Here is a 25597-nt window from a genome sequence, read left to right as displayed (position 1 = left end):
ACCATATGTCCTACCACAATCCGGGGGGTTCCAGTGCACATCCATGAATCCCGGAGGGAAAGTAATAAACATTCATCCCTGGGCTAGATGATGATGTGGTATTGAAGGACAGGGTGGGCAAAGAACTGTCCCTGATATTGCCCTACAGGGGGGTGCTATTCTGGACCTGATAGCCTAACCACAGACCATCCGCCCTGATAAGAGCGACCCCGTCCGGAACCTTACTCTATATAAAAATGGCCCTAGTAAGCCCCTGACTTCCAGGTGATCACTATATAGATCTATCTATGTGTTTTTTACTCATTATAAAAGTATATTATAAGTATATCACACCCCTCAGTATGTCACACCTATCGATAGCACACCTATACCCAGTACTTAAAAGGACTTTTGTGGCCCTATTAGCTAGCGTTTGGTGTCCCTAACAGCCTGTCCCTGCTCCACACAGCAACCTACACTGGCAAAAGGCTGAATGTAAAATGGCGGCCAGATCAGGTTTATTTATAAGGTAGGGGGTATGTCCATGTGCTGAAACGTCTCAAATGGCTGTCCTGTACCACCTGATGGATGTGTCATGGGTCAAATTTCTTCACAATGTAAAAGAATATGGCGGGGGCGAATATCGCCATATATTTGCATGTTCGGCGAACCGCGAACAAGCACAGTTCGCTGCGAAACGACCGCCGGGCGAACCGCAAGGCCATCTCTACTCATTAGACAGCTACCTGCATCTGTCAGTTCTAGGCTGTTAAAAGTGGCTTGAACTAGAAGCATCAGTCATTGAATTCCTTAATTGTTCTGCTTGTTAGATATATAGAGGTTTTATTTTATTTTTACATTTTAGACTTTTTTCAAAGTGATCTGTTTAAGAAATGTGTAGTAGTTGTTCCACATTATGGATATTCTGTTTTTGGTGATCAACACAGAAGAAGCCACATGCTCATATTCTTTGAAGGTCCTACTCATCCAGCTGCAGAATGGAAATGCTGCTTAACCTCAAACATTTCTTGTGGCCTGCAGAATCTTTAGTGATGAGACGCTCTGTCAGTTCTCAAAGCTTTGAATTTTACTTCTTGCATTCCAGGACATTCATTTCTATTGATTATTAGCCAAGCAGACAACCATTAGATGCATGTGTGATCTTAACCTTGTTTCTCTGATCATATAAATGAGCAGAACGGTTAAAATTTTGTACAGCTGCCAATGGTCCACCAGTCTAATGCTAAACATTTAAAGAACAAAAGGCCTCTGAAGATGACACAGGAACATGAGCTCCTGTTTCATTTCTAGTGTATACTAACCCTAAAAAAACATATATACAAAGTATTCCTTTTGGCTTTGATCCAAGGTGGACAAACAATTTGTGGAACCTCTTTTTCTTCGTATGCTCCTCTTGAACGGTTTAGTTCTATATGGTAGTTACATTTAGTTTACTTGCTTAAGAGTCAGGTGTGCAATCCACTTGTTCTCTATTGTTTTCTATTGTTTCAATTATTGAATAAGATTTTGTGCTTGTAGAACCTGCTGGTGTTAAATCAAAGAGCGAGGAGGATTTAAACGAAGAGCAAATGGACCCCCCACCTACCAGTGATGTACCCATAGCAGTTGCAGAGAGCAGATTCAAAACGCTTCAGATGGATATTGATTGGAACTTGGATCCTAACACAGGTAACCCATACTTACATTTGCTAAATGAACGGACACTATCTGTGGAAAGGACATGTAAAGGCTGCAATTACACAAATAGGTTTTCCCAGGGTGCCACAGAGATTACTAACTTACATAAGTTCTTAGGGAATATACTCTAGACCTGAAGGTGGTTAGTTTATTCACACAACTAAAGGAAAGTCAATGGGAATACAATTGAAATTGCTAAATCTTGATCACTGTTTACACAGCAAATATGCTGTAGGAAAGAATGGTTAGCTAAAGGACCCTTTACATGGACAGCTATCAGGAATGAACCATTTGCTACTTATAATTGCCTGATCCTCAGAGGAGGTGAAGCTGCACTTTCATGTAGCAATCATCTTCCCTGTATGGGGATGAGCGATCACTAATGCAGTTGCTCACTGCTGGTTTCCAAGCTCCTTCTGGAAGTAACACAAGAGCAAGAACTGGATGTGGGAGCCTCATAGATAGGGTTTTTATATTTCAGCATCACACACAGCTGAGATCAGCTTGTGCAAAAGAAAGCATTAGTCAAAGTGATGTAGAGCCTACGGGCATTACGCTTTTTGCGCAGTCAAACCTTCTCCAGAGTGACATAAAATGGATACAACTGGGTTATACTGGTGAATAAAGAAGCCTACGAGGGTAGAACTCCTTGTTGACATAAAACCGTAGTCTTAGGGATTTTTTACATAGGCTAATAGAGCAGGCAATGATCGGGAATGAAGAACGTTCCTTCCCAATCTTTGCCCACTTGTTAGCTGCATTTACATGCAACAATGATTGCTCAGAATACTAAAGTGAGCACATTATCAGTAATGTAATTCAATTAATATGCAGTTAACTTCACTCTTTTTCTTACTTCCCCAAAGCTTCCGCTATAATATGTCACTGGGACTGAATATAAAGCAGTGTATGAGTCATATATACAGACATACTTCACTAGCAATTCCAGTACAATCTTTGGCACTGGATCAGGAAACAATACGTGACAAAACCAAACTAATTGAAAACCTTTGTTTTTTAAAGAATTTGGCAGAGATAATTAGTCCCTTTTGGACTCTTGTGCTGGAGTATTCTCAGAGAGTGTTGAAATAAGAATCCATGAAGTGTACAGATGATCTCAGTATAAAAAGAAGATGACTGATTAGCCTCTTGAGCTTGTATAGTTCCATCCACAATCAATTATAAAATATTTTTAGGTTAAGTAACTGGTATAGGTTGCATTTAAATCCTGTAGGTTTTGTGGTTTATTATAGGTCTGTATTTCAGTTGATAGATTTCTTTTCATGTTTTTTACATTTCCATTAAGTGCTTGCCGCCCGCTCATTGACTATTAATGTTCAGGCTGTCTGCACCTATGTCTGCAAGGATGTTCTTGAATGTCCGTACAGAAACGGCAGCTGCACACTTAGGGTCCATTCACACGTCCGTAGTGTATTGCGGATACGCAATACACCCGGCCGGCACCCCCATGCGGACAGCACACTGTGTGTGGTCCGCATCCATTCCGTCCCCATAGAGAATGAATGGGTCCGCACCCGTTCCCCACAATTGCGGAACGGATGCGGACCACAATTCCGGACGTGTGAATGGAGCCTAATAGTGCAGCTAAAGGAGTGCTGTCAGTCACAGCTAGGCTCCCCAAAGAAAAGGCAGAGACATTTTTTTAACACCCGTGTCCTCCCGATGGCTCTAAATGAGCTCTTTATATACAGATCAGGAAGTGGCAATGCCGCTTCGTGCTATGGTATTATAAATCATATGTTCACTGAACAATTGCATTTAGCATAGATTTATATGCACATTTGTGGAAGACTATCTGATGACAGTATAAAGGCTCTTAGAAGATAGTAGCGGGTAGAGGCGTGTAGTAACACAACTTTGGGGTGTTACACTAGAAGTTAGCTGTGGTCCACATCTCATCTCATTTCCTCAGCAACCTCCTTCATGTCTTAGAGACAACTGGAGGAGGAGGGACTTGAGGGGCAGTGAATTGATGCTTACTACAGCACTGCTCCTCTTCACTTCAATGGGAACAGCACTGCATTACCCAGCTCCTTTCACTACACAATGGACAGAGGCCAGAGCTGTGTAGTTCTGGTGACAGAGCTCCTGTAGAACACCTTAATGTTAGGATCGTGTGTTGTCAGACCTCTACTGATCAGATATTGATAACCTATCCTACAGATAAGAAAAACACAATAATGTACCATTTGTCCAATTTTTTGTTTTATTTAAGAGAAAAAAATCAATAAAAAGAGAATTGAAAAGAAAGGTAAGAAAAACAATTCTTTTTTTGAGGAGAGGAAAAAGAGAGAAAGAAAATTTTCCTGAAGGGTCAGGCGTAACACGGGTTTTCTTTGTAGTCTGTAACCATGAAGACACATAGGTCTAGATATGAGCTGTAGAGGATTTTTAAAAAAAGGACCAATTACAAAGTTGCTTTTTTGTATTTTATATACATTATAGAGATAAATATAGTTTAAAAAAGCACATAGCTTTTAAATGGCTGGTGACAGAAAATGAGCAACCCATTCCTAAAATGCTATATTGAAAATCAAATCAGCACAGAATTAACTACACTGCTCAAAAAAATAAAGGGAACACAAAAATAACACATCCTAGATCTGAATTAATTAAATATTCTTCTGAAATACTTTACATAGTTGAATGTGCTGACAACAAAATCACACAAAAATTCAAAAATGGAAATCAAAATTTTCAACGCATGGAGGTCTGGATTTGGAGTCACACTCAAAATTAAAGTGGAAAAACACACTACAGGCTGATCCAACCTTGATGTAATGTCCTTAAAACAAGTCAAAATGAGGCTCAGTAGTGTGTGTGGCCTCCACGTGCCTGTATGACCTCCCTACAACGCCTGTGCATACTCCTGATGAGGTGGCGGACGGTCTCCTGAGGGATCTCCTCCCAGACCTGGACTAAAGCATCTGCCAACTCCTGGACAGTCTGTGGTGCAACGTGACGTTGGTGGATAGAGCGAGACATAATGTCCCAGATGTGCTCAATTGGATTCAGGTCTGGGGAACGGGCGGGCCAGTCCATAGCATCAATGCTTTCGTCTTGCAGGAACTGCTGACACACTTCAGCCACATGAGGTCTAGCATTGTCTTGCATTAGGAGGAACCCAGGGCCAACCGCACCAGCATATGGTCTCACAAGGGGTCTGAGGATTTCATCTCGGTTCCTAATGGCAGTCAGGCTACCTCTGGCGAGCACATGGAGGGCTGTGCGGCCCTCCAAAGAAATGCCACCCCACACCATTACTGACCCAATGCCAAACCGGTCATGCTGGAGGATGTTGCAGGCAGCAGAACGTTCTCCACGGCGTCTCCAGACTCTGTCACATCTGTCACATGTGCTCAGTGTGAACCTGCTTTCATCTGTGAAGAGCACAGGGCACCAGTGGCGAATTTGCCAATCTTGGTGTTCTCTGGCAAATGCCAAACGTCCTGCACGGTGTTGGGCTGTAAGCACAACCCCCACCTGTGGACGTCGGGCCCTCATATCACCCTCATGGAGTCTGTTTCTGACCATTTGAGCAGACACATGCACATTTGTGGCCTGCTGGAGGTCATTTTGCAGGGCTCTGGCAGTGCTCCTCCTGTTCCTCCTTGCACAAAGGCGGAGGTAGCGGTCCTGCTGCTGGGTTGTTGGCCTCCTACACGTCTCCTGATGTATTGGCCTGTCTCCTGGTAGCGCCTCCATGCTCTGGACACTACGCTGACAGACACAGCAAACCTTCTTGCCACAGCTCGCATTGATGTGCCATCCTGGATAAGCTGCACTACCTGAGCCACTTGTGTGGGTTGTAGACTCCTTCTCATGCTACCACTAGAGTGAAAGCACCGCCAGCATTCAAAAGTGACCAAAACATCAGCCAGGAAGCATAGGAACTGAGAAGTGGTCTGTGATCACCACCTGCAGAACCACTCCTTTATTGGGGGTGTCTTGCTAATTGCCTATAATTTCCACCTGTTGTCTATCCCATTTGCACAACAGCATGTGAAATTGATTGTCACTCAGTGTTGCTTCCTAAGTGGACAGTTTGATTTCACAGAAGTGTGATTGACTTGGAGTTACATTGTGTTGTTTAAGTGTTCCCTTTATTTTTTTGAGCAGTGTATTTAGATTCTGATTAACTTATTTGATACACTTAACATTTTTTTTTTTAGAAACTATTGCAAAATTTATGACAAGCCGATAAGCCAAAGATCTTTATGATGTGGCATATGATGACTATGCTAAATGTGAACTGTAAGCTGCAAATGTAAATCGGTTCAACCAATGAAAAGTGTTCACTTTCATTCTGAATTGCCGGCAAAAATGATATACATTATATAATGCATGCCCATCAGATTGCTTTGGCAACAGTTTCTTCAAAGAAGCCACAAATCATTTCTCTACTTATCTAATTAGCTCTCTGTATTTAGGTATGAGATATTTGGGCAATGTACAGTACAGTCTATGCTCATTAAAACAAGCTTAAATATTAATTGAGATAGAAAAGATTCATCCATCTCAATAATTGGCAGACTTTTCATCGTCACCTACGAGCAACCCCTTTTTGACAGTTCCTAAATGAAGCCTGTCTTCACTTATTACATTGCTGTAGAAATATTTTTAACCACTGGTTTTCAGCAGTTGTGACTAGATGAATCCCAAACTGGTAATTTTTAAGGGATTTTTTTCACTGGTATAAATTTTTCAGAATGGAATGAAAAAAATAAAAGAAAATATATCTCTTTACCGATCTCTCGCCACTCCTATTCTGATGCTTCCCTTGTCCCCTGGTTTCTGCTCATCTGTCTCAGCATGCAGGAAATAACTAATCAGCCAATCACTGGCCAAGGCTACGTAGTTATTTCCTGTGTGTAGAGATGAACTGGGGAATCGGTGAAGTTAGTATCAGTTCTTTTTTTATTTATTCCATTCTGAGCGATTTTGATTTAAACATTTTTTTACCAGCCAGACAACCCCTTATCATTATACCCTGATCTACCACATACGGTGCACATAGCATTCTGACATTCAATTCATATGTTTTCTGTTACTACGAAAACTCTATTTGACATAACTAATAGGTAATAGGCTAGAGAAAAAAATTTGGACAGCTGCTTAGCAACCTAGCCCTGTCTCCAGAGGTGACCCTGTTGATTTTCTCTTGTTGATACCAGCCTGGTGAGTTTTTATTTTTTTTACTTATTTTTTATTGATTTTGTAGAACTTAAACAGTTACAGCCAAAACCATATTTCCAAATATAAACAAATATAACAATAAACGCAAATTACCTAGTAAAATGACATTAGCATTATTTCTGCCACTTCCCTCGTCCCATAACTGGGAATTGTTTACAACTTACACCATTCCTTATATAAGTCAATAATATTCGAAATAACCGTGGAGTTATGGGTCTTCAACACAGTGAAAGCCAGATATCCCTCAAAGGAAGGAAAACCAAGCAAAGATCACCAGATCCACCATATTAAGTGGCCCCTATGTCAAGATCCCGCTCTTTTACAAGCTTTAAGGATGTGACGGGGAAGACCTAAGCCAGTTATCCATCCACAGACAGCTGTTTCGGGGTGTTGCCCCTCATCAGTGTGGAGTAGGATTCTGGCTAACCATAGACACATAGCTCTGGTTCACCTGAGTAAAATGCTGTTTTAATTTTGTTGATCTGAGGCTCCGTTCCAGAGTTATGGTGCTTTCTCTGAATGTACAAATTAGGCCTTTGGTGCAATGAGGGCATCAGCATTGCTCTTGTTGCACCCAAGCTGCGCTCCATTCTGTGGCCAGCCTCTCCCTCGCTGCTTTGATTGACAGGGTCAGGCAGTGGCAAAGCAGCGAGGAAGGGGCTGGCCACAGAAAGCAGTGGAGCTTGGGTGCAACAAGAGCAATGGTGACATCCTCATTGCACCAAAGGCCTAAATTACATATTAAAAGAAAGTATCATAAGGCTACTTTCACATTTCAGTTATTAATTCCGGTATTGAGATCTGGAAGGGGATCTCAATACTGGCATTTAACTGATCTATTTTGATTTTGCACATCAGGAGGCATCCGTTCCGTTAGGATTCGGTTTTGTGAAATCAAAACGGAAAAAAAAAGGATGTCACTAAATATGGGTGACGGATGCGTTTTTTAGGCTCCTAAAAAAAAAAACGGATCGTCACCATTGACTTACATTGTTTTCAGTGACAGATCCGTTTTTTATAACTGGACACAAAACCGCATGTTGCAGCGGTTTTGTGTCCGGTCACAAAATGGAATGCTGCCGGAACGGAAGACATCCTGATGCGTCCTGAACGGATCTCTTTCCATTCAGAATGCATGAGGACTAAACGGAAACATTTTTTTCGGGTATTGAATAGCCAAAATGGGGAACAGAGCCTGAGAAAAGAAAAACAGCATTTTAATCAGCTGAACCACAGCTGTGTGTCTATGGAAACAGCTGGATAGGAAAGTTGCTGGTGACAGATTCCCTCTTAAGTTTATGATGTTCAGGCCTTTAGAACATTTGAAATGAGTTAGTACATGCCGGAACAACATGTCTGTCTTTGAAGTGTTAAATGCACTTGTGTGTTATTTCTGTAAAGCCTGTTGGTAGGCACATTACTAATGCACCTTATTGTCATATGTTTTATATACTCTTTGATATAATTTTGTAGCTTAAAAATACATGTGAGAACGTTTAAAGTGAAGTGCATATTTAATGCATCCAGAACACATATTAGGTCAGTTTCAACAGACCATAGACATTTCTGGCATATCCTATATATATTGGGAGAATGGAGGGTGTCTGAAGCTCGTTCCACCCCTTAGGCAGCCAATGGCTTGCTTGGCTGTTTCTATATAGGCTCTTTCAGGGGTGGACTGGCCATAGACACTACAGTGAAATTTCCTGGTGGGCTGAAGCCCAGGCATATGTAACAAACGAGCCCTCCTCAGGCATATTTAACAATCTGACACTCTCAACTCTAATTAATGATGGGAACATCAGGTACTTATGTACCCAGCCAGGTACCACAAATGTCCTCCTGAATTCAACTGTATTACTATTATCCAGATGGTGATACAGTTGAATAATGTGGCTGGCACAGGAGCCATGGCTTCCTTCTCCGCCATTCACCTGTGGCTTGCATTGCATATGGTATGGCTAAGTACCCCCTACTTGTGTTGCTCCAACCTTCTGTCTCTTTGCATGGGACACTTTTAGCTTATTTCCAGGACCACTGTAAGTCGTCATAAGACGAGCAATATGAAACCTGTGTTCTGGATAGATGCCTTCTATGTGCGTTTTTTTCTCGCAGATCCATGGACTTCAGTAAATGAGTCTTGTGGGAAAATAGGAGTGGGATGGTGCGTGTTGTCATTGTCTCTTTATGGACCATGCAAAAAATCAGTCATATGAACTTTAATGGTCCAGAGTTTAGCCCGCTTGCTGTTTTACACATGGACACATTTTCCCAGTCGGGAAAATTGTATGAAAGAGCCCAACTCCACACTTGCTCTCTTGTTTTCCTAATTTCCATAAAACTGAATGGAGAGGAGCCATCCATCTATTCTGCCTCTGCATGGATGTGGGGGTTGGCTCACCAAGCAGATAGGTACTAGAGATGGAACTTCCTCATACATCATAAGGATATGCCAGTATTTTACTTTTTTTTGTCCTTTACAAAATCAACCAGATACACATTTCATAAGTAGAATATAGAAAAATACCAGTACCATAAAAAGACACATTTACAAAGGGTTATTTTAAAAACTTCATAAGAAACTTATTTTTGGCTGTTTTGTTTTTCCTTTTGGCAGTACTATGCCATTGAAAATCAAATAAAAAATATTATCTATTTTGTAGTTGACCTCCTGTATAGATAGGTAATCCACTGTCAGTTTACTGCTACTGTGAGGGGAAAATGTCATCTGCAAGGTAATCCCAATTATAACCGCAGATGTAGAACTTGATAGGCCTAAAGAACGACGTTCACAGAAGAGCATTGCACTTATCAGTGTAATGTGTTATACTCTAAGAGGGGGGCTCTCTCTGGCCACAGTGATGGCCGGGCAGACAGTTAAGTTAGACTGCTACATGTCCAAAATAGAGGAACGTAAAAAGCCAGGACAGGAAGTAGTATACAGTCGTGGCCAAAAGTTTTGAGAATTACATAAATATTGGAAATTGGAAAAGTTGCTGCTTAAGTTTTTATAATAGCAATTTGCATATACTCCAGAATGTTATGAAGAGTGATCAGATGAATTGCATAGTCCTTCTTTGCCATGAAAATTAACTTAATCCCAAAAGAACCTTTCCACTGCATTTCATTGCTGTCATTAAAGGACCTGCTGAGATCATTTCAGTAATCGTCTTGTTAACTCAGGTGAGAATGTTGACGAGCACAAGGCTGGAGATCATTATGTCAGGCTGATTGGGTTAAAATGGCTTGACATGTTAAAAGGAGGGTGATGCTTGAAATCATTGTTCTTCCATTGTTAACCATGGTGACCTGCAAAGAAACGCGTGCAGCCATCATTGCGTTGCATAAAAATGGCTTCACAGGGAAGGATATTGTGGCTACTAAGATTGCACCTCAATCAACAATTTATAGGATCATCAAGAACTTCAAGGAAAGAGGTTCAATTCTTGTTAAGAAGGCTTCAGGGCGTCCAAGAAAGTCCAGCAAGCGACAGGATCGTCTCCTAAAGAGGATTCAGCTGCGGGATCGGAGTGCCACCAGTGCAGAGCTTGCTCAGGAATGGCAGCAGGCAGGTGTGAGCGCATCTGCACGCACAGTGAGGCGAAGACTTTTAGAAGATGGCCTGGTGTCAAGAAGGGCAGCAAAGAAGCCACTTCTCTCCAAAAAAAACATCAGGGACAGATTGATCTTCTGCAGAAAGTATGGTGAATGGACTACTGAGGACTGGGGCAAAGTCATATACTCCGATGAAGCCTCTTTCCGATTGTTTGGGGCATCTGGAAAAAGGCTTGTCCGGAGAAGAAAAGGTGAGCCCTACCATCAGTCCTGTGTCATGCCAACAGTAAAGCATCCTGAGACCATTCGTGTGTGGGGTTGCTTCTCATCCAAGGGAGTGGGGTCACTCACAATTTTGCCCAAAAACACAGCCATGAATAAAGAATGGTACCAAAACACCCTCCAACAGCAACTTCTTCCAGCAATCCAACAACAGTTTGGTGAAGAACAATGCATTTTCCAGCACCATGGAGCACCGTGCCATAAGGCAAAAGTGATAACTAAGTGGCTCGGGGACCAAAACGTTGACATTTTGGGTCCATGGCCTGGAAACTCCCCAGATCTTAATCCCATTGAGAACTTGTGGTCAATCCTCAAGAGGCGGGTGGACAAACAAAAGCCCACTAATTCTGACAAACTCCAAGAAGTGATTATGAAAGAATGGGTTGCTATCAGTCAGGAATTGGCCCAGAAGTTGATTGAGAGCATGCCCAGTCGAATTGCAGAGGTCCTGAAAAAGAAGGGCCAACACTGCAAATACTGACTCTTTGCATAAATGTCATGTAATTGTCGATAAAAGCCTTTGAAACGTATGAAGTGTGTGTAATTATATTTCACTACATCACAGAAAACAACTGAAACAAAGATCTAAAAGCAGTTTAGCAGCAAACTTTGTGAAAACTAATATTTTTGTCATTCTCAAAACTTTTGGCCACGACTGTACATGAAGTGACTTCAAACTTTTATATCCAAAAACATTAAGGCCAAAAACAGGCTTGTTACTAAGGGGTTAAAACCAGCATAATTGCCATTTCTATCTCCATATTGATGAGAAATAACTATTGCCAATATACATATATGTTTTAATTTCTACAGTAGATGCCTTAGTTACTGTATATTGAGCAATACTTCTTTCTCATATGGAACTTATATAGAACCGTCTCTACTTCATATGGATTTGATGCTGCTTACACCAGACATATATCCTTCACTCTATGATCTATAAAAGGCATAAAACTGCCTCGGCCAGGTATGGGTGGATAATATTCTGTATTTGTCGTGACACCAATTGCAGCATGCGCAGGGTACTATCCCAGGGCCATTCCAAGGTGTTATAACGCACGTCCCAGGTTAGGAATGCCAGAGTGGGGTAATGGCCTATAATGTCTCTGTAGTTTGGTGGTAGTTGTGTCACAGTGTCTCCTAGCTGGGTAAGGCCGGACTCCTGGCTCACTTGCAATACATTTTAGTGTAGTGATAGTAGGAGTAATAGAGAAACTTTGCAGAATAAATGATGTCCAGACCTTTAGATGAAGTTCAAACGTTGCTTTACTTGAAATAACTTGCATCCAAACAATATACAGCTTTGGTCTCTTGGTCCCAGCAGGTTTTGGCAATGATTGGCAGGAATGAGTACTTCTGCTTTAAATGGGACTTCTGCTGTGTGGGGACAGACTAGCTGTAGAGGGATAAGCTTCTCTTAGGCCTCTGGACTTCTCTCACAGATGGATTCTCAGGATGCTTTCTTCCTGGAACTCTGGAGTTTGTCTGTAGTTTCTGCTTTCCTCATCCAGCAGAGCTGAAGGTGCTCAGACTGGTATATGGCCAAGTCTCAGCGGAGACTAGGTCCTTGCTGTCTTTCCTATGCAGGGGAACTCCACACACACACACACACACACACACACACACCCTACCCCTAGCAGGGGGTGGGCTAAACTCCCTCTAACTTCCTTCTCCACCCATACTGCAGGATGTGGGTCCAGCCCACCTCTCCACAGAGGGGAGCTAAGCTGGAATAATCCATTCCAACTCAGATACAACTGTAGCTTGTACCTGCCAATGGGTTGCTGCCACCTGCTGATAGCCAGGCAAATGACATTAACAATTGCATTTAACATAGATTTATATGCACATTCGTGGAAGACATGAGCAAAATCATATCTGATGACAGTATAAAGGCTCTTAGGAGATAGTAGGGGGGTATAGGCATGTAGTAACACAACTCTGGGGTGTTACAAATGTATATAGTGGGAACCAGGGGTGGACTAGGAAATTAAAGTGGCCCTGGAAAAAAAAAAAAAAGTGGCCCCATGTTGTAAGGGGGTCCAACTTGACAGAAGGTGGGCAACACAAGTAGGCAGGGTAGCAATACCATAGCACAAAATACCATCCCAGCAGAACCATATACCAGAATGCAGCTCAATCTATTGCCCCAAAAGCTGTCCCTTCGTGATGGCCATCTATATATGCCATTTTCTGTCCTCCTCCTCCAGTTGTCTGTGATTAAGATATGGAGAAGGGGCTCAGGAGGTGAGATGTAGGCCGCAGCAGTTGAATTCAGGAGGACATATGCGGTCGCTGGGAGGATATATGAGTACCTGATTCTCACAGTGTTAACTACCGCTGAGAACTCATTATGTATCCAGCCAGTGGCAGAGAGAAGGACTTGGGTGGCCCGCTGGGCATCACCCCATCAAGAAATTTCCCTGGAAGGTCTATGGCCAATCCGCTCCTGGTTGGGAGCCCCCTTGTTAGAATTTCATGTAAATATGAGGTGACTACATGATATTAGTGTTGATCACGAATATTCGAATTGCGAATTTTTATCGCAAATATCGGCACTTCGAGAATTCGCGAATATTTAGAATATAGTGATATATATTCGTAATTTCGAATATTCGAGATTTTTTTTAAATCAGTTCTCATGATCCCTCCCTGCCTCTAGCTTGTGGGCCAATGAGAAGGCTGCAATAGCTTTGACTTTAGGAGTAGTGTTTGCGAATTTTTGTAATGCGAATTTTCGTAATGAGAATCAATGAGATCGTGAAAACTCAGATCCGATGGTATATTCTAACCCCCAGGCATTCCCATGGTGACGGGGACTTTTGTCAGTGAGGAGTATGCCAAGGTGGAACAACTGTACAGATTTTTTAAAAAACAAGATGAATATCCTAAAAAACTAATATATTCGATATAGTGCTATATATTTGTTTTTTCAAATATTCGTAATATTCTAAAACAAGAATATATAGCAATATAGCGAATATAAAAAAAAATAATGTAGAACAATTTAGCTAATATAGTGCTATAATATATTTTTTTTTATAGTTGTAATTTTTTTCCAATCTGTACTGCAGATGAGAAAAAAATTACAACTATAAGACAAAGAAGATTATAGCACTATATTAGCTAAATTGCTCTATATTCGGGTTTTTTCCGAATATTTGCTATATTGCTATATATACTTGTTTTTGAATATTACGTTTTCTAGAATATTAGTCTTTTTTTTTTTTTTTTTAAACCTGTACAGTTGTTCCACTTTGACATACTCCTCCCCGACAAGCGTCCCCGTCACCATGGGAACGCCTGGGGGTTAGAATATACCATTGGATCTGAGTTTTCACGATCTCATTGATTCTCATTACGAAAATTCTCATTATAAAAATTCGCATTACGAAAATTCGCAATCAAAACTACTCCTAACGAATATTCGAATTTGCGAATATTCAACAAAATATCGCGAATTTGAATATGACCCCTGCCGCTCATCACTATATGATATAAACATTGGTGTAACTACAACTGACTGGGCCCCACTAGCAACTTCTTCGCAACCCCCAACTCACGTGCAACCCCCACTCCTGTGGCTAGTCAAGACTGAGATCTTAGACAAGGCCCGGCAGCTGCTCCGTCCATTTCCTACAGTGTCACTGTATATAATACCATTGTATAATATTGTTGAGGGGGCCCTGACAATAACATTTTTTAGTCTTCCTCCTGAGGGGGCCCCTTGTGGGTCTGGGCCCCAAAGCAGCCGCTTACCCTAAAGCTATCCATATGCATATAAATACTGTCCCACTACTGGCTTCTAATGACAAGAGAGAGATTATATGAAATTGTATTAGTTCTATATCGGTGTGCATTGTGGTTTATGCTTTTTCAGTTTCTCAGAAGAGCTTGGGGTTGGGACAGAATTTTATATAACTATAAATCGTTATCCAGTGACATATATGAAAAAGCTGGAACTGGATAACAGTGTATGCTCCATGTGAAAGTGATGAAGTAAACATGTCAGAATCAAAGTGCCATGGTGTCCATTGTAATGCACTTAATTTTTTTATTGTTTCTTTTGACAAGGTGGTGATCTTCCAGCCCCAGAGGCCCCTCCACTAGGTTCTTTACCCCCTATAAATAGCAAGAAGAGACCTGGGAACCAAAGCAGCATGGCAAATTTAAAGGCAGCCAATGCTACTAGTAGTGCCAGTGCAATAAACCCAAAAGGTTTGCCAACTGGTATCATTAGAGGATCTCTCCCAGAAGAACTCAAAGGTAAGAAAGAATTGTGATGGTGTGCAAGATCTTCCAGAACCGAGTGCACTGTACACTGGTGTTTGTAAGATGCACCATTCATGTGATCTATGCTAAACTGCCTTTTGGGAAATGGACTTGTTCTTCAGATTATTTAACAGCTGAAAACTAATATGACCCAGACATCTTCCTGGTTAAGGCCTCTTGCACACAAATGTTGTGTGCCCGTGGCCGTATTGCGGAGTCCGCCGTATGCGGCCCATGTGCATTCCACATCACAGATGCAGACCCATTCACTTGAATGGGTCCGCAATCACAGAGATTCGGAACAGAAGCACGGATCGGAACCCCACGGAAGCACTACGGAGTGCTTCTGTGGTGTTTCTGTCTGTGCCTCCGCATCAAAAAAAAATAGAACTTGTTCTATTTTTTTTGCGGTGCGGACGGATCACGGACCCATTCTAGTTGAGGTCTAATAGTAATGTGTTTGCATGCCCATACAGTGGGTTATGTGTCACAATTGCCTTACTCAATGTTCTTGTGGACCATTGGGTGATTGGCACTCCGGCCAACTTGATGAGTACAGAGCATGTTTATCCAGATCACCATGGATTGTACAAACCAAGTGAGCTTTGGCATCTACCAAGGTTTGCTTGGTACTGACACTGGCCCTTATTTCAAGGTCTGATGCATAGACTTGTATATTCCATTCCAGTCATCCTCCACACCGTTTTTTTTTCCAGTAGGGGAAGGTTAACATGTATTTTAGTAGCATTGGTTTAAATTGGGACCTTTTGTACAAGCGTTCTTCCAGGTGATTGTTATATTTAAAATCCTTTAGAGAAAAAAGCCTGAAAAAAACACAATTCCTCAGCTTGCTATATTTTATTTAAGACACCACTGACTTCAGAAACACCAGTAAAACTCCCAAAACTATACTTTTGTGTATGTAAATATTTTCATATTTTTCATATTGCCATAGTCTGCTACCATACATCTAGCTGAATCATTTTAGACTCCAAAAGTGCAGTACAGTGCTATATGTGATACTGACCATAACCGGTTGTTGGCCTTGGAGCTGACAACCCCTTATCTACGGACTTGTGCCCCTGAACATAGAAAAGAAGACTCACCTGTTCATAGTCCCGCTGCTGCTCTGTTCACCATGGGGCCAGGAATTAGCTGAGTTCCGTGACTGCTGCAGCCAATCACAGGCCTTGGTGGTTGCATCAGCATGAATGGTACCTCAATGACATAATGTGGCAGGTCTTCTTTTTTATGTTCAAGGCTGCAGGTCTGTAGCATAGGCGCCAACACCTCCTATAAAAACAGCTCTCAATAAGATTTGGTTGCCTTGTTTTGTCACTATTATTAAAGTGATCTTCCTCTTTTTATTTACAGCTTAGGGTACTTTCACACTAGCGTTTTTCTTTTCCGGCGCTGAGTTCCGTCCTAGGGGCTCAAATCCGGAAAATAACTGATCAGTTTTATCCTAATGCATTCTGAATGGAGAGTAATCCGTTCAGGATGCATCAGGATGTCTTCAGTTCAGTCTTTTTGACAGATCAGGCTTTTCAGAAAACCGTAGCATGTTGTATTTTTACCTCCGGCCAAAAATCCTGAACACTTTGACTGAACGCCGGGTACGGTCTTTTTCCCATTGACTTTTTCCCATTGATCCGGCGCCGTGTGTTCAGTCAAACCGATCCGGCTTTTGCATGTTAAACCCGAAAAATGTGAAAAAAAAGTTAAAGTCCATAAATGGCGGATCCGTTATTTCCAATGCATTTTTTCATTGTGACCAAAATCCTGATCAGGATTCAAATGTAATCCGTTTTCACACGTTTTTCCGGATCCGGCGGGCAGTTCCGGTGTCGGAATTGAACGCCGGATTTAAACAATGCTAGTGTGAAAGTAGCCTTAAATAATCACTGTGCACATTTTGCATAAATCAATAGTACAAGCTAAAATAAGAAACTGTTGTAAGGGGTAGCTCTCTTTCAATGGGGCTGCAACCACACACTTCTTCACGGACACCAGGATTTAGGGGCCAAACTGTGCTTTATTGTGGCACACGGCATAACGAAAAAACATACTAAGCCAAAATAAAACACCTTGCCCGTCTGGGCTCTACCTAAACACATAGATTTCTCTGACTCACCTCTAAGTACCGCTTAGGGTCAGGGTCTCAGGCTCCCAGGTTCCGCTCATCAAGCATCAGTCCACACAGGGGAGAAATCAGGTTTAGCATAGCCTTGTGGCCCCTCAGTCCTCCTGACTGAGACCACACACAAAGCCTCTGCTCCAGGATCACACACACTTCCCCAGACTGACACACTGAGGGTGGATTTATGCCAGACTGATTACAGCTGTGATCACCGGTCAGGGAAAACTATGCCCTTGAATGGGGGTGGATTGAGCGGTCCCACTACCAATTCTACCATCCCAATCCAAATAAAATCCAGCCCTGTATAAATAAATAAAAATAGCTCATCTAGGTGAGATATACACCCCTTCCAGGGCTTTACCATGCACATTCCAGTTCACCTCACCACACTGTGTAATATATCTTATATGAGAAATAGGTCTCTTTCTCCACCTATCAGCCACTTATCTTCCCCTCTGCCTCATGAAATGATCAGCCACCCTCAATTCACAGCTAAAATACACCTTGAGAGATGAGACAGATTATCGGCTCACTGAGAGATCAGTTAACCTGCTGCCCATTAGAAGTCTACAAAAAGACGAGAGAAGGAGTGAGCTGCTGCTGGCTCTATCTCACCCCAGTGCTAGATTCATAGCAGCACTGCTCAGTACTGTTGTATAATGCTCTCCATGCTGCTGATTCTTAGAGTGTACTACAGAGAGATAGAGGAACAAGATCTCCTCTTCTCTGTGTGCGCTGTGTATGGGAGACATCATCGCAACTAATCTCTGCCCGTTAGTTTAGGGGAGTCTGACAATAGAGATGCAGACAGGAGATGGGAAAACTGGTGAACAATTCTAGGTACAAGTCATATAATGTCCAGAAAGTGTTATTCCTCATGTACACAAGACAGTTTATTCTGAAAGGTCACTTGAAACAACAGGTACACTTTAATGTCTGTGTTTAAATATATATTTCTGCATGTTTGTATTGTCAGTTATTTACCTTTTAAGATCTTTGCTGTTATTGAAAGGAGACATTGTTTATGCACATACGGATAAAAAACCGTACAGACCTAATACTTCTAACAGATGTTAGTTTATTACAGTTGTATTAAAAAACACTCACTGGCCTTCAGAGAGACTCCAGCAGCATTTCACTGGCATGGTTAATTGCTGCTTGCGTACCTGAACATCTGGAGTTAATTTTTTTTATTTCCTTAAATACTTGAAGGTTGCCATCTCCTGCTACTGAGAATACTCAAAATTTTCAGCTTTGTTGTTACTCTTTTCTAGCAGATAACTAAAGTGATACTTGTAGCCGTTATATTTCACACGGTCAGTATTTTCCATCAGTATTTGTAAGGCCTCTTTCACATCTATGTTACCAGTTCCTGGCAGGCTGTTCCGTCAGAGAACAGCCTGCCAGAGCTTTCTAGATTTGGCATAGCCGAATGTTACCGCATGTCTCGAACCAGCGGGTGTGAACCCACTGTGACAGTAGAGATGTCCCGAACTATTCGCCGGCGAACAGTTCCCGGCGAACATAGCTTGTTCGCGTTCGCCGCGGCGGGCGAACATATGCGATGTTCGGTCCGCCCCCTATTCGTCATCATTGAGTAAACTTTGACCCTATACCTCACAGTCAGCAGACACATTCCAGCCAATCAGCATCATACCCTCCCTCCCAGACCCTCCCACCTCCTGGACAGCATCCATTTTAGATTCATTCGGAAGCTGCAGTCTTAGTGAGAGGAGGGAAAGTGTAGCTGCTGCTGATTTATTAGGGAGATTGATAGCTAGGCTAGTGTATTCAGTGTCCACTACAGTCCTGAAAGACTCATCTGATCTCTACTGTAAGGACAGCACCCCAAAAAGCCCTTTTTAGGGCTAGTACATCAGTCTGCTTTTTTTTTTTCCCCCTGTGTAATCTAATTGCAGTTGCCTGCCTGCCTGCCAGCGTGTGTGTCAGGCTCACAGCGTATACTGTGCCCACTTGCGCAGTGCCACCACTCATATCTGGTGTCACAGTAGCTTGCATTTAAAAAAACAAAAAACTTTTTTGACTGTAATATAATAGCAGTCAGTTGCCTGCACGTGTGTGTGTGTTTCATGCCCTGCAAGTGCACAGTGTCACCAGTGCAACTCATATCTGGTGTCACAGTAGATTACATTTAAAAAAACAAAACAATTTTGACTGTAATAGAATAGCAGTCAGTTGCTTGCACGCGTGTGTGTTTCAGGCCCTGCAAGTGCATAGTGTCACCAGCGCAACTCATATCTGGTGTCACAGTAGATTACAGTTTAAAAAAACAAAACAATTTTGACTGTAATAGATTGAATAGCAGTTAGTTGTCTGCAAGCGTGTGTGTCAGGCCTACAGCGTCTACTCTGCCAACTTCTGCCAGTGCACAGTGCCACTCATATCTGGTGTCACAGTGGCTTGCACGCATAGTACAACTAAACTAATCTAGAAAAAATGACAGGCAGAGGCAGGCCACCCCGCAGGGGCTGTCCTGGTCATGGTGCTGTGATTCCCTTTGGCCCTAGAATAATGCCCAGTGTTCAGAGGCCACGTACCCTGAACTCAAAAAGTTCTGAGGACATAGTTGACTGGCTAACACAGGACACCCAATCTTCTACAGCTTCCGCTCGGAACCTTGACGCACCATCCTCCTCCAGCTCAGCTTCGGGCACCTCTCAAGTTAACACTCGCCCGCCTGCTGCCACCACCAACACTAGCACCACAGCTGCTTCACTTGATCTGTCAGAGGAGTGATTTACACATCAGTTGGAAGAAATGAGTGATGCGCAACCATTATTGCCAGAGGATGTAGATAACAGGGATATGTCTCAGTCAGGCAGCATTACACACATGGACGTACGGTGTGATGATGATGATGATGTTGTACCCGCTGCTGCTTCCTTTGCTGAGTTGTCAGATACAAGTGAAGCTGTTGATGATGACGATGTGTCCGTGGATGTCACGTGGGTGCCCGCTCGAAGAGAAGAAGAACAGGGGGAAAGTTCAGATGGGGAGACAGAGAGGAGGAGGAGACGAGTTGGAAGCCGGGGGAGGTCGTCGCAAGGAGCTAGTGGCACAGTCAGACAGCATGCATCGGCACCCGGGGTCAGCCAGACAGCACGCCAATCAACGCATGATGTTGCCACCACCAGAATGACGTCATTGCAGAGATCAGCAGTGTGGCATTTTTTGTGTGTGTCTGCCTCTGACACCAGCTATGCCATTTGCAACCTGTGCCAAAAGAAACTGAGTCGTGGGAAGTCCAACACCCTCCTAGGTACAACTGCTTTGCGAAGGCACATGATCTCAAATCACAAACGCCTATGGGATCAACACATGAGTACAAGCAGCACACAAACTCAAAGCTGCCATCCTTCTCCTGGTCCAGCATCTTCAGCCACCTCAACCACTGCTGTCCTCCTTGCCCCCTTTCAACCATCCGCCACTCCGTCTCTTGCCTTGAGTCAATGACATGTTTGAGCGTAAGAAGCCAATGTCACAAAGTCACCCCCTTGCCCGGCGTCTGACAGCTGGCTTGTCGGAACTCTTAGCCCGCCAGCTTTTACGATACAAGCTGGTGGAGTCTGAGGCCTTCCAAAAATTTGTAGCTATTGGGACACCGCAGTGGAAGGTACCCGGCCGAAATTTCTTTGCACAAAAGGCAATTCCCAACCTGTACTCGATTGTGAAAAAGGAAGTCATGGCATGTCTGGAACACAGTGTTGGGGCAAGGGTCCATCTGACCACTGATACCTGGTCTGCAAAGCACGGTCAGGGCAGGTATATCACCTACACTGCGCATTGGGTAAACCTGCTGACGGCTGCCAAGCATGTAATGTGTGGCTCTGCAGAGGAGTTGGTGACACCGCCACGACTTGCAGGCAGGCCTGCTGCCACCTTCTTTACTCCTCCTACTCCATCCTCTTCCATAACCTCCTCGGCTGAGTCCTCTTCTGCTGCTGCGTCTTGCTCCACATCAACTGCACCCCCTAGCTCCCCAGGGGCTATTCCACATCCCGGATACAACAGTGTCACGCCGTCTTGGGGTTGACTTGCCTGAAAGCAGAGAGTCACACCGGACCAGCACTCCTGTCCGCCCTGAACGCACAGGTGGATCAGTGGCTGACTCTGCACCAACTGGAGATCGGAAAAGTGGTGTGTGACAACGGAAACAATTTGTTGGCGGCATTGAATTTGGGCAAGTTGACACATGTGCCGTGCATGGCACATGTGTTGAATCTGATTGTACAACGCTTTGTGCATAAGTACCCAGGCTTACAGGACATCCTCAAGCAGGCCAGGAAGGTGTGTGGCCATTTCAGGCGTTCCTACACGGCCATAGCGCACTTTTCAGATATCCAGCGGCGAAACAACATGCCAGTGAGGCGCTTGATTTACGGCAGCCCGACACGTTGGAATTCAACACTCCTAATGTTCGACCGCCTGCTCCAACAAAAAAAGCCGTCAACGAGTATTTGTATGACCGGGGTGCTAGGACAGCCTCTGCGGAGCTGGGAATTTTACGTTACTGGACGCTCATGCGCAATGCCTGTAGGCTCATGCGTCCTTTTGAGGAGGTGATAAACCTAGTCAGTCGCACCGAAGGCACCATCAGCGACATCATCCCATTTGTTTTCTTTCTGGAGCGTGCCCTGTGAAGAGTGCTGTATCAGGCCGTAGATGAGCGTGAAGAGGAAGAGTTTTGGTCACCATCACCACCAGAAACAGCCTTATCAGCATCGCTTGCTGGACCTGCGGCATCGCTGGAAGAGGAGTGTGAGGAAGAGGAGTCAGAGGAGGAATGTGGCTTTGAGGAGGAGGAGAAAGACCAACCACAGCAGGCATCCCAGGGTGCTCGTTGTCACCTATCTGGTACCCGTGGTGTTGTACGTGGCTGGGGGGAAGAACAGACTTTCAGTGAGATCACTGAGGACGAGGAACGGGACATGAGTAGCTCGGCATCCATCCTTGTGCAAATGGGGTCTTTCATGCTGTCGTGCCTGTTGAGGGACCCTCGTATAAAAAGGCTGAAGGTGAACGACCTGTACTGGGTGGCCACGCTACTAGACCCCCGGTATAAGCAGAAAGTGCCTGAAATGTTACCGAATTACAGCAAGACGGAAAGGATGCAGCAGTTCCAAAATAAATTAAAAAGTATGCTTTACACAGCTTATAAGGGTGATGTCACAGCACAATGGGAATCTAACAGGGGAAGAGGTAAAAGTAATCCTCCTCCTACCACGACCACGCCGGCAAGGACAGGACGCTTTACAGACGTGTTGTTGATGGAGGACATGCAGAGCTTTTTAAGTCCTATGCATCGCCACAGCCCTTCGGGGTCCACCCACGACTCGACCGACAGGTAGCAGACTACCTTGCCTTAACTGCAGATATCGACACTCTGAGGAGCGATGAACCCCTTGACTACTGGGTGTGCAGGCTTGACCTGTGGCCTTGGCTATCCCAATTTGCGATAGAACTTCTGGCCTGCCCCGCTTCAAGTGTCCTGTCAGAAAGGACCTTCAGTGCAGCAGGAGGTATTGTCACTGAGAAGAGAAGTCGCCTAGGTCAAAAAAGTCTAGATTACCTCACCTTTATTAAGATGAATGAGGCATGGATCCCGAAGGGACTGACAGTGGGCGATACATTTGACTAATAAAGGCCTGGTGATGAGATGAGCTGCCTTGGGCTAAAAATGGTCCACACGCTGCTGTATTTTATCTCTGCATGCCGGATGACTTGTGTGACTTATCTGCCACCAACTAGGGTTCAAGCCAAAATGTTTTAGTGCACTTTTCTGCCTGGAAAACATTGGCTGCAACAATACCTGATTTTTCAGGCATGTGTACATGGCTAATTTTTCTGGCCTCTGGTGCTGCACTGGCTGCAAAAACAAAACACAACAAAAAGGCACATACATGTGTCAATTCCCCTTCGTGATCGTTATCTTGTTGTGGTGAAGGGGCTTGCGTATCACCATGAAGCGACCACCTCTATAAGTGTGTTGGCAATGGCAATGTTGGCACACCCCAGATGATAAGGTCGTTGCTTCATTGTAAACAGACCAAAAGCGATCGGCTGGATAATTTGGCATAGAAAAAAAAATTAATTTTCCTACTAGGCCAACAATGGGCCCACACTGCAGAATCATTGTTTTCTGGGTCACTTAACTGTCACTGAACTACCTCAGCACGACCATAGACTTTGAAAAAACCCCATCGCCTGCAATCTCCCAAACGTGCGCACGAGCACAGTCATCACTACACCAAGATTGACGCATAGAGGAATAAAATGTATGTCATGAGAGTGTCAACTATTGACAACTCTTTGCGGTTGTCTAAATTCTATTCCATACACGTCCCCTAATAGGGGACGTAACAGGGATTAAACTGATAGGAATAGTACTACTTAACACACCACTCATATCTGGTGGCACAGTACATTGCAAGGCATACGCGCAGTGCTCCAAATTGGAAGTAAGAGGACCGACCAAGCATCTTTTTCCATCTCCCGGTTCCTAAAATCTATTCCATACACCGGCCCCTGATAGGGGACAAAACAGAGATTAAACTGTTAAGAACAGATTTTTTTAAATTTAAAAAAAAGAGGACAGCCTCTGCGGAGCTGGGTATTTTTTGGCTGCGTTACTGAACGCTCATGCACAATGGCTGTAGGCTTATGCGTCCTTTTGCGGAGGTGACAAACCTGGTCAGTCAAACCCAAGGCAACATCATCAACCTCATCCCATATGCGTTTTTTCTGGAGCGTGCCCTGCGAAGAGTGCTGGATCAGGCCGTAGATGAGCATGAAGAGGAAGCGTCACCATCACCACCAGAAGCAGCCTTGTCGTCGTCGTCGATTGCTGGACCTGCGGCAATGCAGAGAGAGGAGTCTGAAGAAGAGGAGTCAGAGGAGGAAGGTGGCTTTGAGGAGTTGGAAGACCATCCACAGCAGGCGTCCCAGGGGGCTTGTTGTCACCTTTCAGGGACCCTTGGTGTTGTACGTGGCTGGGTGGAGGAAGAGACCTTTAATGACGTCAGTGAGGACAAGGAACGGGACATGGCTAGCTTGGTATCCAACCTTGTGCAAATGGGGAGTTTGCGGTTGTGCAAATGGACTGTTTGCGGTTGTTTGGGGTGCGTTAAACGGGGAGTTTGGTCTGTCATAGTTTGGTTTGTCACTGTGAAGCGTGCGTAACCCTTACACTACCTGATCGATACAACATCATACCTGATGTTTTAAAGCACGTTATTCCAAACAATTTAGGAATGTTAGGTGATTTATGCCCTTTATGGATTAAAACCCGACTCTGCGTCAACTACGTAATTTTCCATCGGAGTTTTGCCATGGATCCCCCTCCGGCATGCCACAGTCCAGGTGTTAGTCCCCTTGAAACAACTTTTCCATCACTATTGTGGCCAGAAAGAGTCCATGTGGGTTTTAAAATTTGCCTGCCTATTGAAGTCTAGAAGAACATTTGCGAAAATTCGCGTTCGCCTTTCGTGAACGGTAAATTTTATGTTCGCGACATCTCTATGTGACAGGTGTCCTACCTCCTGTAAGGGCGTTGTCTAAGTGAACCCCTTGATCTTCACAGTACCCCTGATGGTGGGGATAGACTTTCCACACACCAGATCGCTACCTCTTGAGGAGGATTGGCACACGAGGCAGCTGGTCCAGGCGGACCAGGAGGTACCTGAGCAAGGTACCAGAGGCACAGGCATTGTCAGCAGACCGAGTCATAACCAGGAGCAACAGTGCAGGACAGGATGGGATGGGCAGGATGAGGAAGAGGCGAAGTCAAACAGGCAATAGGTCAGGGCAGACGGCACAGGTAAGGGTCAGGCAATCCGGTTCGACAACAGGAGAGTCAAGGCAAGCAGGCAGGGATCAAACAGATAGCAGAGTCCAGGAATACAAGTACGAGTTAAGAACATAAGCAGATATAATAAACCTTAGCAGGACACAAGGACCTTGACACTGAGGCATCTGGGAAGGGGGCTGAACCACCTATATATGTGCAGGAGGGCTAGGATTGGACAGCGAGGTCACATGACCTAACCCATAAAGCACAGAAAGTGATGCGCACCGGCCCCTTAAGGAAGTTCTGCAGGGAAAAAGCATGAAGCATGCTGTGGCCAGGGCTGAGAGGAAACTGTGGAGCGGATCCCAGAACAACAGTACCTACACAGACAGGGCCAGGACTGCAGCGGTGAATGGCTAGCACTGGCAGCAGATCACTGCTGAATATAGCACCCGGGACCGCAGCGGCAAGCAGGGGAACAGTGGCGCACATCAGCCGCTGCGGACCCTTTGACTATAATGGGATCCATCAGAGATCTGGCCGCTACCTTGCAAATATGCAGGATTCAGTCAGACAAAAATCATTGCATGCAGCGGTGTTTGTCTGTCCGAATCCTGGCATATTTACCGGATGGCAGCCAGATCTCT

At 44.0% G+C, this 25597-nt stretch overlaps 1 protein-coding gene across 4 annotated transcripts in view; it reads left to right on the top strand.

Annotated features, from left to right (window-relative positions):
- The window catches only part of LOC121008393 (uncharacterized protein KIAA2012-like), a 269189-nt gene that overhangs the window by 101095 nt on the left and 142497 nt on the right, over nt 1–25597 (top strand). For all 4 annotated transcript variants that reach the window (XM_040440895.1, XM_040440896.1, XM_040440894.1 and 1 more), the window contains exons 9-10: nt 1519–1668; nt 14806–14997. In XM_040440895.1, the coding sequence (XP_040296829.1) occupies nt 1519–1668; nt 14806–14997 (342 nt within the window). The remainder of the gene's footprint in view (nt 1–1518; nt 1669–14805; nt 14998–25597) is intronic.

This window comes from Bufo bufo, chromosome 7 (assembly GCF_905171765.1).
Source record: "Bufo bufo chromosome 7, aBufBuf1.1, whole genome shotgun sequence".
Classification (NCBI taxonomy): Eukaryota; Metazoa; Chordata; class Amphibia; order Anura; family Bufonidae; genus Bufo; species Bufo bufo.
Note: the sequence above shows the minus strand (reverse complement) of the source record. Positions and strands in the feature narration are given on the sequence as shown.